The sequence below is a fragment of the Pelophylax lessonae genome, assembly GCF_965119305.1.
Source record: "Pelophylax lessonae genome assembly, chromosome: 5".
Taxonomy (NCBI): domain Eukaryota; kingdom Metazoa; phylum Chordata; class Amphibia; order Anura; family Ranidae; genus Pelophylax; species Pelophylax lessonae.
Window position 1 is genome coordinate 320,375,072 of NC_138772.1, and position 21,190 is coordinate 320,396,261.

General features: G+C 44.3%; 1 protein-coding gene across 2 annotated transcripts in view; it reads left to right on the forward strand.

Annotated features, from left to right (window-relative positions):
• Window positions 1-21,190, forward strand: part of EXOC2 (exocyst complex component 2) — a 366,356-nt gene that overhangs the window by 59,419 nt on the left and 285,747 nt on the right. For both annotated transcript variants that reach the window (XM_082258649.1, XM_082258650.1), the window contains exon 4: window positions 19,147-19,260. In XM_082258649.1, coding sequence (XP_082114775.1) covers window positions 19,147-19,260 — 114 coding nt within the window. The remainder of the gene's footprint in view (window positions 1-19,146; window positions 19,261-21,190) is intronic.

The following is a 21,190-nucleotide window of genomic DNA, read 5'->3' on the forward strand; positions in this document are numbered from 1 at the left end:
ACCGCATCTGGAGTATTCTGTCCAGTTCTGGTCGCCAGTCCTCAGGAGGGATGTGTTGGAGCTGGAGAAAGTCCAGAGAAGGGCAACTAAACTAATTAGGGGATTGGAGGACCTTGATTATGAGGAGCGTCTGCAATCGCTTGATTTATTCTCCCTGGAGAAGAGACGCCTGAGAGGGAACATGATAGCAATTTATAAATATCTTAACGGGGATCACAGCTTAGAAAAAAAGCTGTTCATTCGAAGGAATTGCATGAGGACTCGAGGACATACAATGCGATTAGAGGAGAAGCGTTTTAACCTCAGGCAACGTGGGGGGTTCTTTACTGTTAGGGCTACAAGATTGTGGAATTGTCTACCACAAGAGGTGGTTTCTGCGGGTAGTATGGTGACTTTCAAAAGACTCTTAAACTTGCATCTCAAGGATCAGGAGATTAAAGGCTATGTTAGATGATTACAGTCACACACACCTACACAGGTTGAACTGGATGGACTATTGTCTTTATTCAACCTCACCTACTATGTAACTATGTAACTATGTAACACTATAAGAAAATCAGGCAAACGATCATTCAATTTTCCTCGTCGTTTTACAGCAAATGGGAAACGATGAATGAAAATTTGTACGAAAATTCTCATACGACAAAGGCTTTTTTTTTTTTGTTTATTGTTTCTGATCATGCGCAGTCTTTTGTTGCTGATTTTTCTTGTACGAAAATCGCACGAAAACAGTACACATGAAGCAAAAATTGTTTGTCCTGTTCCCATTCGGAAATAGTTTTGGAGCTTGTCCCTTCAGAAATTTTCATTCAAAAGGTCGGAATCGGCTATAGAAAATTGTGTACGAAAGTCCTTTTGACAAAAACTCTCGCTCGATTTTCTTAGAGTTTACGAGCCCTAAGACTGAATTTGGAGCAGCTGTGCATGGCAACCAATCACCTTCTAGCTTTCATTGTTGAAGGTTATTTGAACAAGCTGAATATAGATGCTGATTGGTTCCCATGCACAGCTGCTCTGGATTCTGTCTTCTCCTGTTTTGATTTATTCCCATATATCATTTCTTTAACATTGTAGCTCAGCAACTTCTAGACAGTGTTTGATACCCCACCCGATTAATGGGAAAACTCCATTTATCCTATTATCACCTAGGAAATATTATTGAATGAGACAGTTATGTATTGGAGTGTTTAGTTGTTGATTGGGATAGTGTAAAACTGACAGAATTCAACCATATCTCCCATTTTACATTCCTTCTATCAGTGTAGCTGACTAGCAGACTGTATTCCTTGCTTTGTGGCATTAGGAGCCATTCCTCAAGATCCTATGACAGTACAGGTTTTATAGTGCTGACAGTTTATGCAGCGCTTTACATATATATTGTACATTTACATCAATCCCTGACCTCACAGAGCTTACACTTTAAGGTCCCTAACGTACATTCATGCATACACATACTAGGGCCAATTTAACCACTTTCCCACTGGGCACTTCCACCCCCTTGCTAACCAGACCAATTTTCAGCTTTCAGAGCTCTCACATTTTGAAAGGCAATTACTCAGTCATGCAACACTGTAGCCATATGAAATGTTTGTCCTTTTTTCACAGAAATAGAGCTTTCTTTTAGTGGTATTTAGTGCCGGTTCACATTCTTGCGGCTGCGGCGATCGCATGTAATATCGGAGCGCACCGCTCCTTCATTACATGCGATCGGCTGTGCGGTGCGAATTCAGCCATACACTTTGTATGGCTGAAATTCGCACTGCACCCGTAGCAAAGACGCACAGGACCCTTTTTTTCAGCCGCATCAGGATCGGATCGCACAGTGGTTCACACTTGTGCGATCCGATCCTGTGCAAACTGTAAAGATCGCACTGCGATATGCGATCAAACTGGGGGTGTCGTTAACATTTCATTGACACCCCCAGCATATCGCATATGGCAGTGTGAACTGCCAGGGGTGCGTTTGCGATGCGGGAACAGGCTGCAAATTCGCAGCCTTCCCGCATCGCATAAGTGTGAACCGGCACTGGGTTTTTTAATATTTGTGCTATAGGTTAACCACTTTAAGACTGGAGGATTTGGCTGCTCAATGACCAGGCCCTATTTTGCAATTCGGCACTGCGTGAATTTAACAGACAATTGCGCGGTCGTGCAACGCTGTACCCAAACGAAATTGACGTCCTTTTTTTCCCACAAATAGAGCTTTCTTTTGGCGGTATTTGATCACCTGTGCGATTTTTATTTTTTGCACTATAAACAAAAAAAATCGACAATTTTGAAAAAATAACTATTTTTCACATTCTTTTATATGAAATTAAAAAAAATTAAAAAAAATGTAAAAATCTACATTTTTTACCTTTTTAGTGCCGGTTCACATTAGTGCTATGGCAGAGATCGCATGTAATTCTGAGCGCACTGCTCCTAAAATGACATGCAGTCTCTGTGCGGTGCAAATTCAGCCATACAGTTTGCATGGCTGAATTCGCACCTCAATCGCACTAAAAGATGCTCAGGACCCTTTTTTTGGTTCACAGCAGAATCGGATCGCATGGTGGTTCACACTAGTGCGATCCAATTCTGCGCGAACTTACAGATCGAACTGCGATATGCGATCTTATCTGGGGGTGTCGTTAACTTTTAATTGACACCCCCAGTGTATTGCATATGGCAGTGTGAACTGCCAGGGGTGCGAATGCAGGAACACGCTGTATATTTGCAGCGTTCCGGCATCGCACAAATGTGAACCGGCACTTAGGCCAATTTGTTTTCTGCTACATATTTTTGGTAAGTAAAATCGCAATAAGTGTATTTTAATTGGTTTGCGCAAAAGTTATTGCGTTTACTAACTACGGGAAAGATTTGTCATTTTTATTGTTTGTTTTTTACTAGTAATGGCGGCGATCTGCGATTTTTTTTTTTGCGGGACTGCGACATTGCGGCGGACAGATCGGACCCCTAACTGTCACATTTTTGACACTTTTGGGGGTACCAATGACATTACTACAGTAATCAGTGCTGAAAATATGCACTGTTACTGTAAAAATGACACTGGCAGGGAAGGGGTTAACAGTATGGGTGATCAAGGGGTTAAATGTTTCCCTAGGGGCGTGCTTCTAACTGTCAGGGGGCATGGCTTGTGAAGTCATCACAGAGACATGCAATCCTATATAGGAGGATCACATAGTCTCTGTGATCACTTCAGGGAGAATGACAGACGGCTGTGTTTACATCAGCTGTCTGTCCATCTCTCTCAGCTGCGGGAGATTGCGAGTGGCCGGCGGCCATTGGAGCCGCCTGTCACACACACTGGCTTCCCGGCTGACGAGCGGGGTGGGAGCGCACCGCCGCGCGCTCGAACCCTAGGGTCTCCTGAGCGAGCGACGTAGTACTACGTTGGTTTTCCCAGGGGCGGCTGCCTGCGGTGGGCGGTCGTTATGTGGTCAAAAAAGACTAAAAATTTTGTAAAAAAAAAAAATGCATTTTTCTTTGTTTCAGTTTTAAAATTTTGCACATTTAGCAATTGTTCTTTCATAAATTGTGGCCAAAAGTTATACTGCTACATATCTTTGGTAAAAATAACCCAAATACGTATATATTATTTGTAGGGATGCACCAAAATGAAAATTTTGGGCCGAAACCGAAAATGCAGGGTGCCCTTGGCCGGAAACCGAAACCGAAAATAACTTTTTCCCCCAAATAATTTTAAATTAGATAGAAGAGGGGCATACACCAAAAACAGGCAGCGACGTACACCTGTCGCTGCCACCCTGTCACAGTATATGTACTGTGACGGGTTGGCAAGTGGTTATTTAATTACCAATGGTATTTGTATTATGCAGCATGAGGGGGTTAATGTATTGTCACTGCTGGTCACTGATGCATTAGTGACCAACCAGTGGCAGTTAATTAACCCCTTTGTGCTGCATTAGTGCAACCAGTATCAGTGTTAATTAACACTGGTTGCACTGATACTGGTTGCACTAATGCAGCACAAGGCGGTTAATTAACTGCCACTGGTTGGTCACTAATGCAGCAGTGACAATACATTAACCCCCTCATGCTGCATATTACTAATACCAATGGTAAGCTCGCCTCAGCGTCCCTCTCCTACTCACTCAGCTCCTCCGGTGTCCATTATTCAAAAGACGCGCCTCTGGCCGGCCGCTCGCCACCCGGTGATGTCACTTCTACTACCATCTGTGCATGAATGAACTGACACACCGGGCGGGAGGGCGGGCGAGCGGCCGCTAATAGCTGTAACTATGTGAGCCTTCACTTCACTTCCCTGTCAGCGGCACGATGTACATGAATGAACTGACACTCCGGGCGGGAAGGCGGGGGGGAGCGGCCGCTAAATAACTATAACTATGTGAGCCTTCACTTCCCTGTCAGAGGAGATACCCGCATGACAGGGAAGTGAAGCGCTCACATAGTTATAGTTATTAGCGGCCGCTCCCCCTGCCCTCCCGCCCGGAGTGTCCGTTCATTCATGCACATCGTGCCGCTGACAGGGAAGTGAAGGCTCACATAGTTACAGCTATTAACGGCCGCTCGCCCGCCCGGTCTGTTAGTTCATTAATGCACAGATCGCAGTAGTAGGGACATCATTGAGAGGCGGGCTGCCGGCCAGAGGTGGGACTTTTCAAACCTGCGCTGCGCCCTCCTCCTTCCTCACAGCGCCCATTAATTTCGTCATTTTTAACCCATTTTCGGCCGAAATGGGATAGGCCCATTTTCGGAAGAAAATGTCGGTGGCCGAAATTTTGGTGCATCCCTAATTATTTGGTCTTTGTGAAGGTTTAAGGCTGGCCATACACTATACAATTGTCTTGTTCAACTTTCCTTTAGATTTACCAAAACCATGTAATATAGGGTCAAACCTAAACACTTTCAATTTGTATGCAGTCAGGCAGGCCCTTGCACTACGTAGTTTAAGGTAAATCTAAAGGAAATTGAATAAGAAAACTGTATAGTGTATGGCCAGCCTAAGCGTCTACAAGCTATGATGCAAATCACTGAAGATTGATCACACCTGATGTACTACCGGACACTTCGCTCACAAGCCCCAAGGGGGCGCACGGGAATTGTACGCCTTCCCAGAATAAGGCTGCTGCGCTGTAGCTGTTGTTCGGCAAGTGGTTGATAATTAACCTAGCTTGTCTTTGCTTTAGAATGAGAGGCTTTTTCTCGCACAGCTGATGTTGGCCCCTTTCATATGAGCTTTCCGATCCGGTCCGCCTGTCAGTTTTGTCAAGTGGACCTGATCAGATGCTCCATCCACCTCTATGGAGCAGTGGATGTCAGCGGTGACATCTCTGCTGACACCCGCTGCTATCCGATCCAATCCTGTCTGTGAAATCCAGACGGATGGAAACCTTATTTTCAGATCAGGATCGGATGAAAACTGACAGGCGGTCCGTTTTTTTCACTTTTTCCACATTTTGTTATGTTACAGCCTTATTCCAAAATGTATTAAATTCATTATTTTCCTCAAAATTCTACAAACAATCCCCCATAATGACAATGAGAAAGAAGTTTGTTTGAAATCTTTGCAAATTTATTAAAAATAAAAATGAAAAAAATCCCATATACATAAGTATTCACAGCCTTTTCTCAATACTTTGTTGAAACACCTTTGGCACCAATTACAGCCTCAAATCTTTTTGAGTATGATAAACCAAGGAAGAGGATCTGCCACTGTATGTTCTTGATAGAGTGTCTAGCTAATCTCCATCCCTAATTTTGTAAAGCAAAGAAGGAGGGGAATGTGGGACTTTAGATGAGTACGGCTAGACACAGGGGCCAAACACTGCAAGTGAAATCGTTGCAAAAGATTACAAATTGAACAAACAAATAAATATCGACCCATGTATTACATAAAGATACATAAATGACTTGTCAAATTTCTTAATAGTAAATAAACGATTTTATTGTGAAAACAAATTCTCCATAGGTACACAATTATATATAATGTAAAATACAAAACTCTATATAAACCCAGTTAAAGGGGGACCCATGGAGAGCTAACACAAAATCGAATATCCAACGGCACAAAGGGAACCAGCACAATCACCACACCCTTTGTGCCGTTGCCATCATCATTTTTGACCGATATCTGTAAAGCCCTTTTCAATTATTTACTCATTACTACCTTGTTTCTGGTCCCTTCCTCCCAATTGCCCTTGTGTGCTGGCGTGTACCATGCCTCAGCCCCGGGTCAGGCTTCTCCTGGATCAGCTTGGGTCCTTCTACATCAACATGGATTGCTCTTGGATTTATGACACCGCACAAATACAATATAATGCTCCTGATGAGTGGACGGAGGTCCACGAAACGCGTCGAGCCGACACTTACCTAGACAACTCCATTCAAGGCCTCCTACAAGGAGCCGACATTTACTCACACAAACCCTTCTGTTTTTTTCAAGATTATGTATTATTGCCAATATAGCCTTCAGGTCTGTTTTAACAAATGATTTTGTATATGCCATTCATGTATTTATTCTCATTCCTATGACCCTTTGCGGGTATCAATATATTTATTAATATTTAGACCTACCATGTTACAGTTTTTAATTGATTGATTGGATATTCGATTTTGTGTTAGCTCTCCATGGGTCCCCCTTTAACTTGGTTTATATAGAGTTTTGTATTTTACATTATATATAATTGTGTACCTATGGAGAATTTGTTTTCACAATAAAATCGTTTATTTACTATTAAGAAATTTGACAAGTCATTTATGTATCTTTATGTAATACATGGGTCGATATTTATTTGTTTGTTCAATTTGTAATCTTTTGCAACGATTTCACTTGCAGTGTTTGGCCCCTGTGTCTAGCCGTACTCCTCTAAAGTCCCACATATTCCCCTCCTTCTTTGCTTTTTGAGTATGATGCTACAAGCTTGGCACACCTATTTTTGGGCAGTTTCTCCCATTCCTCTTTTAAGGACCTTTCAAGCTCTATCAGGTTGGATGGGGAGCGTCGGTGCACAGCCATTTTCAGATCTCTCCAGAGATGTTCAATCAAGTCCAAGTCTGGGCTCTGGCTGGGCCACTCAAGGACATTCACAGAGTTGTCCCGTAGCCACTCCTTTGTTATCTTGGCTGTGTGCTGAGGGTCGTTGTCTTGTTGCAAGTTGAACATTCGCCCCAGTCTGAGGTCCAGAGCGCTCTGGAACAAGTTTTCATCAAGGATGTCTCTGTACATTGCTGCATTCATCTTTCCCTTGATCCTTACACATATATATATATACATATATATATATATATATCCCTTGATACATATATAAACAGTGTTCAAACCACACATGTGAGGTTTCACCGCAATTGTTCGAGTGAGAGCAATAATTCTCACATTAGACCTCCTTTGTAACGCTAAACAGGTAAACATTTTTAAAGCGTCGCCTATGGAGATTTTCAAGTACCGTAGTTTGTCGCCATTCCAGGAGCCTGTGCAATTTTCAAACATGACGTGTTAGGTATTTGTTTACTCGGCGTAACATCATCTTTCACATCATAGAAAAAAATTGGGCTAACTTTACTGTTTTTTTTTTAATTAATGAAAGAATATTTTTTCCCCCCCCCGAAAAAATACTGTTTTGAAACACCACTGTGCATATACAGTGTGACATTAAATATTGCAATGACCGCCATTTTATTCTCTAGGTCAGGGGTGTCAAACTCAAATTCATTGGGGATCGCATCAGCAGTATAGTTGCCCTCAAAGGGCCGGTTGTATCTGTAGGACTATGTGTCCACTCTGTATTATCATAAATAATTGTCACTGCGTTCGATTATTACTGGTTTTAGTAATAATTTAAGTAATAACTAGCTCCGAAAGCAGAAGCTTAGAAGGAATAATGGCAAGCCGATTTTTCAAAAGTACAATTATTGTACAATTTATTGAGTGCAGAGTTCAGGAATGTGCTGTGTACAGAGTGACGGTTCAGGAGTGTGCTTTATTCAGAGTGCAGAGTTCAGAAGTGCGTTATGTACAGAGTGCAAGATTCAGGAATGCGCTGCGTACAGAGTGCTGGGTTCATGAGTGTGCTGCGTACGGAATGCAGGGTTCATGAGTGTGCTGCATACGGAACGCGGGGTTCATGAGTGTGCTGCATACGGAACGCGGGGTTCATGAGTGCCCTATGTACGAAATGCGGGGTTTATGAGTGCGCTGCATACAGACTGCGTGATTCATGAGTATGCTGCGTACGGAGTGCGGGGCTCATGAGTGTGCTGCGTACGGAGTGCGGGGTTCATGAGTGAGCTGCTTACAGAGTGCTGAGTTTATAAGTGCGCTGCGTACAGAGTGTGGAATTCTTGAATGAGATGGGTACGGAGTGCGGAGTTCAGGAGTGCGCTGCGTACAGAGTGTGTGGTTCATGAGTGAGATGGGTACGGAGTATGGGGTTCATGAGTGCGCTGCGCACAGAGTGCAGAGTTCAGAAGTGCGCTGGGTACGGAGTGCAGAGTTCAGGAGTGCGCTGGGTGCGGAGTGCAGAGTTCAGGAGTGTGCTAAGTTCAGGAGTGCGGGGTTCAGGAGTGCGCTGCATATGGAGTGCATGGTTTTGGCGTGCGCTGAGTGAGGGGTTGCGTACGGAGTGCTGGGTTGTGTGCGCTGGGTACGGAGTGCGGGGTTCAGGAGTGCGCTCTTCTCCCATCCTCCCACCTGCCTCTATAGCCCTCACCACCCCCCCCCCCCCAAAAAAAAACTCTCTCACATCTGTGCTTTCTCCTACCTTCCTATCTGGCCCAGCTCTGGTACAACCACAAAAAACGGCGGCTCTCTGCCTGTGTATTGGGCAAAAAGCCCACTCTCAGGGTGCAGCCCACTGATAGAAAAAAAGAAAAAGGCACTGACACTACAGTAATAGCCGGCGCCGCTAGAAGGACTGAGAGAGAGCAGGAGATGTTTCCTTGCAAAACCAAGAACGTGCTGCGCTAGACCATAAATAAGTGCCAAATAAATTCACAAATCAAATCTGAGAGTAAAAAACTCAAATATTCCCATAAACATGAAAGTGCTAGAAAAAAAGTCCATGTGAAAAAGTGATGCTGAAATCCCAATCAGTCAGTCACCTCCATGAGCATGCTTCAATCCACCACCACTAAATTAAAGCCTCTCACCCTAATTTCTGACCCAGGAATCACCCTGGGTCAGATGTAGCAGTCCCCCATAAGGGTTTAATGGATGGTCAGCAGGGTCTCACAAGGGCACATCCGGGATTTAATGGCACATACACAAGAAGAGCACTCAATAGTGCAAGTACAACAGCGGTTTCCGTGGATAGGGAGAGGATGTGACGTCGACAGCTAGGCTCTGCCCCCTGTACGCGTTACGTTGGCGCGCAGGGCGATGACTTCAGCAAGGGCCCCTTTGGCCCCCTAGCACCAGGCGCGCGACCAACGTAGTCCTACGTCAGTTCGGGCAGGAGGGGCTGCCTGCCACAGTAAAACTGCGGCGGGCGTTCCTTAACTGGTTAAAGAACTCAAGTCAGGTTATAGCTAGACAGCTGTTCCTAATTTTTTGACAGGAAGGATGCGCTGGAACTGGAGAGAGTCCAGAGAAGGGCAACAAAGCTAATAAATGGACTGAAGGACCTCAGTTATGAGGAATGACTGCAAGCATTAAACTTATTCTCTCTGGAGAGGAGATTTGATAGGGATATACAAGTACCTTAAAGCGGAGTTCAGGCCTCAAAAATAAATTTGGGCCATCCGCTTGCTCTGTGTCACCTGTAAAAGAAATGGATAGTCCCAATTTTTTTTTTTGTTTACTTACCTTGTTATTGAAGAAAATATACTTACCTTTCTTTCACTTCCTCCCTCTGCGGCCACGGCCCGCGTCATCACTTCCTGCTTGCATTGATTCCTGGGAGCTGAACGTCATCGCTCCCAGGAATCAATGCGCCTGCACCGGCCCCGCTTGTCAGTTTCGGGGCAGGCGCGTCATTCCCTGCTAAACAGCTTCTGGGCATGCCCAGAAGCTGTGCAGGGATGACACGCCTGCCCCGGTAGTGATGAGGGGGGCCGGTGCAGTGCATTGTGGGAACGAAGAGGACGCAGAAGAGGACGCGCTGGCTTCAGCTGCCCACACCTAAGATGGCAGCACTGGAGAAGAAATTTTCAAGTTAAGTATTTCTTCTAAAAGTTAAGTGCGACCCGGGACAGTACAGAGGCTTTCCATTGTGGAATGCACTAGCCCTGACTGTCCTGGGGGTATTTTTAGTGAAAACTCCACTTAAATGGTGATTCTAGCATAGGGGAAAATTTTTCAGTGGGAGGGAGCTTAAAAAGGCACACTGCCATTCATTAAAACTGGAAGAGAAGCAGTTTAAACTGTGTAGAGGGTTCTTTACTGTCAGAGGGGTAAGGATGTGGAACTCCCTTCAACAAGCAGTGGTATCAGCAGGAGGTGTTGATAGTTTCAAAAAACGACTAGATGGGCATCTTAACGATTGTAACACACAGCGATGTGGCATTTATTATTGACATAAACGCACACGTACATTGAACTTAATGGACTGGTGTCTTTATTCAACCTTACCAATTATGTAACTATGCTGTCATTTTCAGAGATGGATGTCATGTAAGCAGTTCTATTGACGTTTTTATTGCATGTCAAATTTTTTGAGAAGTAGAAGTGTTTGAAGCTATAGATTCACTTTAGCAAGCAGGAACTTTTACTGTGTAAATGAAAGTTACAGGGGCAGAATTGACATCAAAGTAGGCGTAATAAAGGCTGCTGTTCTAGTTCATCAAATGGCACCATATTACTTCTGTCATTACCTTCTTTAATGAGATTTGCAGCTGACTTTCAGGAGTTAATGTGATCTTTGTTTTGTCTTCACTTATTACTTGAGCTGGTTGAGTAAGTCCCACCAGAATTGCGTCTTGCTGTGAGTCCATTCTTCGTAGTGTGTTAAAAGTTCTCAGCAAGGAACATGTCAGCAGTGAGCTATGAAAACATGTATATGTGGGAGGCCTGCTCTCTTGTGTATGATCTCAGCCAGACTCATCTAGACTGTAATCCACATTACTTTCCTCTTGCTGCAGTTCCCAAGATAGGATAAGAAGCAGAGAGGCCGGAGTTCTTCTGTCTGCATATATTGCTTCCATCAGGTTTCATTTATTTAGGCAGCATTATGAAGGGTAGTGCTACTTGTTGCACCCTTTACGCACATGGATGAAAAATATAATTTGATGTGAATATACAGATGTATCTATGTGAATCTTTTTAAAATCCAGTTGAAATTAATTTTGTTGCAAAATCCAACTCATTATTTTTTCTATCCATTAAGGTTTTAACCATAAAATTCATGGCTTTTGTTTTTTAGTACTTCTGTTGAAACAAATTTCAAGGATAAGTTCACCTTTTAACTAAAAAATAAGAAATGCACATTTTCTTTAGGGATGCACCGATCCGACTTTTTTGGACCCGATACCGATATCTAGCGTTGTGAAATCGCCGATACCGATACCGGAACCGATCCGGAGGTACACACAAAGCAAGCGGCTGCAGTACAGAGCAAAGCCGCTGCTTCACGTATACGGCTCCTCCATTCACAGGCGGAGTGCAATCTGATATCACGCCTGTGAACCGGACCTATACAGGAAGTTGCGGCTCCCATCCCATTCTACTACTGCACCTAGTAAGGGATGGGAATATCGGATCGGTGCATCCCTAATTTTTTTGCAGGTTACTATTTTTTCTTTTGGGAGCCTGTAAAGCATTGTATCCGCGATCAGCAGATTGCTGTTGCCATGCAGGACTCCTGCACACTTTCAGTGTATCTGTGTGCTTGTACCTCTTATGGGCAAGCAGATAATAACTGACGGGAAGAATGAGTGAACTACCACAGTGCTCAACAGTGCCGTGGTAGTTCATTGAGAACTACAAGCCAACAGCTGCAAAGGCAGTGGGGATTTGTAGTTTCCTATTCACAGAGCTCTCTGAATGAATGACGTGGCCGGGCTGACGGAGATAAAGACACAATTCATTGGAGCAATTTGCTCACAGAGAGCACTTTCAATTTTTTTCAGCAGCTCAGCTTGCCCTGTGCCCTGAGACACCTGCTCAATTTTTACATTGGATATTAGAAGGCTGGCAGATTGCTGAACCACTGCTGGGAGGAGAAAAGAGGGAGAGCTAAGCTGCCTGGAAGAAAAAGCCGAACAACCACAGTGGCTGCAGCTACAGAGGCCAGTGAGGGCTTGTGTTAAAGTATTTTTTTACTGCTTGTTAAGACTATTTATAGTGATATTAAAGGCTCATTTCGTTTTATAAAAATAACAAACATGTTATATTTACCTGTTCTGTGGAATGGTTTTTCACAGAGAAGCTCGGATCCTCCTCTTATTGGATCCCCTGCCGGCGCTCCAGGGCTCTCCCTCCTGCCTAGTGCCCCAATAACAAGAAGCTTGCTATGGGGGCACCCAAGCAGGCTGGCTCCCAAGCCTGGGCTCTTCATGTCCCTGCCCCCTCGGCCCACCCCCACTCTCTCCCCATTAACTAACTGGCTGTGATTGACAGTAGTGGGAGCCAATGGCTACCGCTGCTGTCTCAGACAATGAGGAGATAGAGACCCGGGAGAGCCGAGGCTCTTGTGCACATCGTTGGCTAGAGATGGGGCTCAGGTAAGTTTTAGGGGGGCTGGGGTCACTGCTGCACACAGAAGGTTTTTTTTACCTTTATGCATAGAATGCATGACGGTTAAAAAACCTTAAGCCTTTACAACCACCTTAAACACTTGAATGTCCATAGCCTGGCCTAAGTTATTCCAAATAATTTGCTGTGGCAATACTACAATAGTTTAGATCTGAGGAGGACAAGAGAAGGTCTTGGGTTGGGGGATCCACTCTACAGCTTTTGTATTGTTTTTCAATGTAAAATCATATTAAATGCTTATATGCATATATACATAAAACATTGTGGCGCTGCTCCTAAAAACATCTTAAAGTGACTGAAGTGAAGAGAGTCTGTAAAGTGTCCCAAACTGCCAGAAAGGTGCCAAACTGTAAATCCGGAAAGCCACCACCAGACACCCTGTTCACACTGCCTCTTACCGGATGAATGATCCCCATAACAGAGATCCAAAGCGCCCAAATCTTATGAAAGCCCAAGGCGTTCCTCTTCCCGTACAGCGATATCCAAACAAGCTCGACTTACTGTAAGCTGCTACTCATAACACATTTTGGCTGGAGTTCAACTGGACTTCACCTACCACCTCCTGCTTATCAGCCTCCGCTAAAGACTTCACGTCACTGTTGATGATCACCATTGCTGAAGTCTGGTGCTCCTACCATTGCCCTCTATGAAGCTGCAGATGTCAATGGATGTGTGTCCATTGATACCTGGTGACATCCGACATTAACCTGTCCGTTAAAAACAGACTGATAGGGCATCCGTTCCCCATCTGTCTGGCAGATCGGACCAGATGATAGATGGATGGAAACAGACAGGCGATCCGTTTCCATCCGACTGTCAGGACAGCAAGCTGTGTCCACTCTACATATTTGGGATCAGAGGACAGATTCCCCACTGAGCAGGCGGATCTGCTGCCGGAGTCCGTATGTATAGAAATATACATAGTAAAGTATAGAAATCTAGAGGTGTCTACATATATTGTGCACTTTATAATGCTTGAGAAAATGTACTTTACATTTTTTAACACAATGTTCTTTTGTTTCTCTTTGCATATTTACCAAAATGTCACTACTGCATTGTAACTGTTTGCTTAGCACACTCTATTGAAAACCTGCTATTGTATTTATTATATAATTATGAAGTACTCACAATTTGTTTGGCGTTTTCAAAATTTTCATTATTTAAAAAATAAATACATAAAAATAGTTCAATGTGACTTTTCCATTACATGGTTTTCTTTTCAAATTTGTAAAGTAAACCTACATGTATAAAGCCTTTCTGATTTAAATGTACATTTAAAGAGTAATTCCACTTCTGGCTGCTTTATGTACATTGCAGGGATTTTAACAAACTGTTTTACAGATTTCTGCCCTTTGTTATTGTGAAGCAATAGCTAATTGTTTGTCTGTGTCCATGTTATAAGTGATTCTAATGGGAGTGGTTTTATAATTATCAGTCAGATGCTGCAGTGTCAAGGCTCTAATGAGGAAAATGACAGAGTCTGTATCCCTTTAAATGTGCTTTCTCTTAGGTAGTAACTCCCCAAAAATGAAATTTCTCTTTCGTTTATAGACGGACACAGCTCCTGATCTTCTTAACCATTGGTTTATACTGCCTCCTACAGGAGTAGGACACTAGGCAGAAAAAAAGACTGACTACACCTATGGGCAGTCCCAGGGGGTATACTCCCCCTCTCTGCTATAGGTACTAGGTTTTTTCTGCCTAGTCAGGAGTAAGGACCTAGTTCCTTGCTGAGATCTTTGGTCCTGGTAAATTTTTTTCCTTTTAGATAGATTTTTTTCAATTTTTTCCCTGCGAGATCTACGATCAACTGCCAGATTGGGCAATGGGCTGGATAATCTAGAGCCTCAGTCTGGCCAGTGAGCGCCTGCAAACTTCAGCTCCTCGCTCGGCCAGTTTGCGACATAGCCCCCCGGACGGGGGCTGGCCTGCGACTTAAATGCCTCGCGAGGTTGCATATGACCGGATTTTGGCCTGCCTCGCAGCAGTCCTCCTGGCTGACAACCCCCCATTTCGATGGAGTGGAGGTTCTGTCTGTCTGCAGCGGTGCATGCCTGGTTCATGGTATGGTAAGTAGTTGTTCCCCCCTCTCCCCCTGGAGGGTTTTGGGCTGGACATGGGCCCCTCCATGGGACAATTGGACCCCCGGGTTCCCCTCCTTCCCATTAGGCACCTCCCTCATCTCTGTCTGGTGGTCCCTTTTGGGGCATCTAGCCCCCCATCTGCCCCCTCCACCTATGCTGGGGTTGTGGGGTGGTCTGGCCTACCTCTTAGGGCTGGGTACTGAACTGGCGATGGCGGGGGGGTGCGCCACTGGTGACCGGATGTCGGGGGGGGCTGTACCTGGTGGGGGGTCCTGCCAGGGCCCCTCTCCTTGTCTGTGCCTGTTTCTGAGGCCTAGGGATCCCTCCTTGGGGTGCCGCCATTTTCTTGTAGCCTGTATGCTGTAATGCGTAGCGGCCATGTATGTGTAGTCCGGTGGCCATTTTACGGTAGTCCAGCATTGAAAATAGCTGCGGCCATGACAGTTGAGCCTTTCTGGGCAGCGATTTTGACTGTGGGAGTCCCTCCTTATCTCCTAGTGCTGACTCCTGGGTCTTTTCATTCCCTGGACGCCGCACGTGTAGTGCAGATTATCCTGATGCTGCCGCTGCCTGTTCTGTGGGGTGGTGAGTCGGGTCCTCTCCCTCTCTTCTGCAGGATCGATTGGTGCTCTGTTACTGATGACCAGGTGGTCCTGCCAGCACGGTGGGGGTGTCCCTTAGCAGTGTTTTGCTGGTATGGTAAGTAGTTGTTCCCCCCTCTCCCCCTGGAGGGTTTCGGGGTGGACATGGGCCCCTCCATGGTACTATCGGACCCCCGGGTTCCCCTCCTTCCCGTTAGGCACCCCCCTCATCTCTGTCTGGTGGTCCCTTGGAGGTCACCTCTGAAGACGTCATACGCATTGACGAAACGCGAGTAAAGTGGAACGCACGCTGCACACGTCACGGGAGCCTGGGTGGAACGCAAGCCGTTACTCACCGTTCTCCACTCGTAGGCACCGTTTTGGCTGACATTTCTCCCGATTTTTTATGATTTTTATGTACTGTGAACCCGCAAACTTTATTAAAGAATATTTTAACGGTACTGCACTATTTGGAGCTTTTTTATTCTCTGCCCTGATCAGACCCTGAGGATCCAGGCCATCCAGGAGAGGGATTCCGGATCGTTACGGGGCTACAAAGCCCAGCAGTAACCTACCTGGCCCAGGCGGCCATAAGGCTCATTAGGTCTTAATACCATACGGTACCTAAGACCCACTACTTCTGGTGAGTGAACCCCCCTATTAGGGCTGGGCGATTTTGCCTAAAAAAAAAATCTTCGATTTTTAAAGAAAAATTCGAGTTTGGATTCGATTTTCGATTTTTTTTTCCAATGCACTTAAAAAATGGCTGCAGAGTCTGGAGGGAGGACTGAGGAGAAGGAGAAGCGCTGTATATGTGTGTCTGACTCTGGTGGACCACCGCCGCACCTGGATGTGACGTCAGCTGCGGGCGGTGCGTCTGTACAGGGGCTGCGCTGTGATAGGTACAGAGAACAGAACTCCCCAGTAACCGGTCACCTTTTTTAGTTTGAAACGATTTTTTTTTTTCAAACTCGAGTTTTTTGTACAATTGTTTTTTTCGCCTTTTTCCGCCTTGTGCAGCCAGCCCCCGCGTAACTACACACACCCTGGGGCTCCAGACAGCTCCTAGTCCGACGCACAGGAACCGAACTCCCCAGTAACGGACCACCGCCGCGCCTGGATGTGACGTCAGCTGCGGGTGGTGCGTCTGTGACCCTATCGACTTAACTGGATTGGGAGCCGAGAACCATTTGTGGTTTCAGTCCCATCGCGTGCAGCAAGGAATTGTAAGGAGCAGCAAGTGTGGGCAGGAATTTGGCCTAGCACCTACCATGCGAAGCCTAAGACCGTCAACCTGGAGCAAGGCAGTCATGGAGGAGGAGTGTCTGATGAGGAGAAGTTAAGAATTGGCAGTTACATGTGCAGGGCTGTGGAAGCTGCACAGTTGAACCAGGCTGTGGAGGAGGGAAGGGTGTTGGCGCTGTTGTGGTTGATCGAGAAAGTGGCAAAGTTTTGGCAGTGGGGACTGATCAAACTGGAGAAAAGGGAGAACCACTGCTTCATGCTTGTATGGTGGCAATAGACATGGTGGCACGCCAACAAGGAGGAGGTGCATATGAATGCCTCGTTGGACTGGAAATTGAGCAACAACCCAAAAAGCACAGTGTAACCAAAAAGGATGGGGAACAAATAGGGGATGAGGGGGAGAGCCGGAAGCGCACACAAGAGAACAGTGGACAGTGTACTGGAGAGCTGCCATACCTATGTACTGGGTATGAGGGGTTGCAGCGCGCTGTGATAGGTACAGAGAACTCCCCGGCCTGGATGTGACGTCAGCTGCCGGGAGAGGAAGCGGGCGGTGCGTCTGTACAGGCGAGGGGCTGTGATAGGATAGGTACCTATCCTATCACAGCCCCTGGCCTGTACAGACGCACCGCCCGCTTCCTCTCCCGGCAGCTGACGTCACATCCAGGCCGGGGAGTTCTCTGTACCTATCACAGCGCAGCCCCTGTACAGATGCACCGCCCGCAGCTGACGTCACATCCAGGCACGGCGGTGGTCCGTTACAGGGGAGTTCGGCGAAAAAAACAATTGTAGAAAAAACTCGAGTTTGAAAAAAAAATCGTTTCAAACTAAAAAATCGATAAATCGATTAAATCGATTTATCGCCCAGCCCTACCCCCTATTATTCCTCACAGTTGACACCACAAGTACCAGCATTTGGACTATTGGAGGACCCAGCACAGAGCACTTGCACTTTCCTTTATTGGCACTCAAGTCTTATTTGTATATTCACCCAAGTCACATATGAACTTTTTACTTGGATTTTATTTTTGCACTATTTTGCACTAAAGGCACATATATGTCAAAATATTCTATTTTATTGTGATTCATATTTATTGTGATTTTTTTATTAACTTACATTTCATTTTCATCACTTCCTACACCCATTGGATATATGATACTGTATTTAATTAATTCATATATTTATTGGTTTTATATCTTTATATTTATTTAGAATCACTTAGTCGTTCACACATATGCCTACAATCATTTAAACCTAGGATATCGACAAGCCATTGTCCATCCCTGGGTCTATTTTAGAAAATGCTATAGTAAACCTCAAATATTTTTGGGATTTTACCTCACATGTTATGCTATGTACCATGCGTTGATATTCATGTATTATATGTGATAAATTGTTACTTTATTATTATTATTACCATATTGTATGTCATGTTTTTTCATGAATTAAATGCAATATTTTATATGTATTTTTGTGCTATGACTTTACACATGGATACATTAATCATACATGTGATATTACCCATTTATCCAAATTCCCTGGATTGCACCCGCAGTTTAATGCAAAGTCGCAATTCTCCCTTGTTTTTATTCAGAGTGCAGGGTTGATGAGTGCGCTACATACAGAGTGCAGGGTTTAGGGGTGTGCACAGTGTGCAGGAATTAACTCTTTCACAGGCTGTCCGCATCTCACTTTCCAACCCTTCTCTGCTCTGACCTATGTATCACTCTTCCACATCCCCACCTCTGTACAGCCCTCATCTACCCCCCCCCCCCCACCCCCACCCAAAAGCTTCCTCACATCTCACCTACCCGGCCCAGTTATAGTACGTCCTAGCAGTGTAGGCAGCTCCACCTCTCACTTGCAGGCACAGATGGAGATCACAGTGCAGCTTAAGATATGATACCCCATCCCACACAGGTCCAGCACCTGCATCTGTGTCTCCCTTGCCCCCCCCCCCGCTGTAAGTACAGGGCAGGCAGGGATCTGTAAGAGCCACAGTGAGGAAAGCTGTCCTTGTAAACACAGAAGGCTTCTGTGTTTACAATTGATGTTGGGGAGCAAGAAGCGGAGTGCGAGAGCCACTTTTCAGCTGAAAAAAAGCCCTGGGTGCGAGGGCCACATGATATGGCCTGGAGGGCTGGATTTGGCCTTCGGACCTTGTGTTTGACACGTGATCTACAGTATTTTAAGTAGACATGTAAAGTATGCTTTGTGATGCAGCTTGGCGCCCTGATCTTGCCACGGAGGGTAATGGCTGATTTGGTACATGTGCCTAGAAAGCCATTATACATATTTTCTATAGACTGACTACTGGTATACACAAGGAACTGGGAGACAGCATGCATGAACACTGCAAACGCTGCCTGACTGCCAGGAAGCTAAACAGACAGAGGAAACTATTGTCTGTATTTCAGGTTGGCTTATCTATTTACAGCATCTCCTCTTTTTTTTTTTTTTTGTAAGTAAAATTGCAATTCTAGAAATTTTTTTTTTTGACAGATGAGTTTTTGTTTAAGTTTATACACATTTTAAAAATGAATGCTCTTATTTGTATTTTTGCAGAGGCAAGATTCCACACCAGGATATTGAGGCATTATTTACTGGAAAGAGTGGCGACTTCAACAGTGAAAAGTTTTCTGCCACCTGGTACCTAATAGATAACCACTCAACTGTGAGGTATGTGATGGACTGTTCTCAAAGTGTTATCCATTGTTTTTTATATCAGTCAGTATTATATATGTAAGCAACTTCACCCAAAAGTCATTTTGTAGTTATAGGTGGAGTCTGGTGAGATTCTTATGTGCCTTAATTCCTATATATATTTATGTCAAGTTGTGCGTTTTGTGGTTTACAGCACCTCCTATTGCATTCTCTATATGAAATTTGACATAGGAAACACAGAAACTTCACCAATTAAATCTTTGAAAAACACATTAAGCTGTCAGGTGGGTTATGTTTTTAGCATCTGCCTAAACGAAATTACACATTTTGGGTTGAATGAGTCTTTAATTTATTCTTTGTTCACCAATTACAAATTTTCCATCAGATTCTGTAACTGAGTTTAAGCTCGGGTCCGCACTGATGTGGTGCGAATTTACCTGCAGTCTGGTAGTGCCAGTGCAGTTTGATTTTGCAGTGCAATTTGTGCTTTTAAGATGTGATTCTCACAGGCTATAGAGTTCAAAATCGCGCTGCTCCGCACTAAACTCACACAGGTCCTTTTTTTTTTTTTTAACTGCACCAAAAATCGCACTGCGTCTATATAAACAGCCTTCATAGGAAGCAATGTTTTTTTCAACTGACATGCGAATCTGTGTGTCCTAGAAGGCATCAGAACCACTTCAGATTCCCAGGACTTAGGGTCCATTTACACTAGTGGGTTTGCGTTTTGGTATGTGTAATGCCACGCCCACAGGTGTGCTTTTTGTGAGGGTGGTGCTTTTGTTTTTTGCTTTTTTTTTTTATGATTTTTTTTTTTCTTTTTTGATCAAAGTTACAAAAACAGTATTTGAACATTGCAGCCTAAGTTATTAGGGTTGTAGAAGGTATGTATGTATGTATGTGTGTATATATATTTGTATGTATGTGTGTATTTATGGGTAAATTAGTGTTTATAAATATTTAAGTATTCACTGCATGTTAATAGAATGTCTAAGGGATGTCCAAACTACGGCCCTCCAGCTGTTGCGTAACTACACGTCCCATGAGGCATTGTAAATCTCTGACATTCACAGACATACCTAGGCATGATGGGAATTGTAGTTCCTGAACAGTTGGAGGGCCATAGTTTGGACACCATTAGATCCTAACTGGAGACAAGTGTTTTGTTTTTTGTTTTTTTCAATGAATTGTATGTATGTGTTGTGTAAAAAGGGAAAAAATAAAAGTTTAATCAAGAGTATTTGAACTAGAAAAAAACATTGCAGCGTGTTGACAAGCTCATAGGTGTAGCGACATGCATGGCGCTGCTTAACCACTTCTGGACCGGAAGGATTTGCCCCCTTAATGACCAGGCCATTTTTTGCGATTCGGCACTGCGTTATTTTAATGGACAATTGCGCAGTTGTGCGACGCTGTAGCCAAATAAAATTGATGTGAAAAGTAAGATCCGCGCTATGGGTATCTAACGGATATATCAAAGATGTTAAAGGCTGCAGCCCACCCTAAGCTACAATCAAGTGACTTTGTAAAAGAGGTTATAAATGTGGGTAATTGGCGCTGCCTAAATAAAATATTGACTTATGAATCGCTGCGTGTTATATGTGCATAAAAGGGTCTGTCTCAGTGACAGTCTATGCAGATTATATGAATAAATAAATAAAATCACATATAAAAGCAGGAATAAATAATAATAATACAATCAGCATATACTAAAATGGTAATAAATCCCAGTGGTGAAAGGTGCAATCAATGGTATATATAAAATTGGATAAATAATATAAGCAATATAAGGTGCCAAGTGACAAATAGTGCTATATCATGTGCAATAAATAAATTGTACTTAGGGAAGATCACGGCCAATGACAATTCTGTGAATAAAGTGCTAAAGGTGCCAATATTGTGCAATAAAGTGCAAAAAAGGTGCCGATATGGTGCAAAAAAGTCA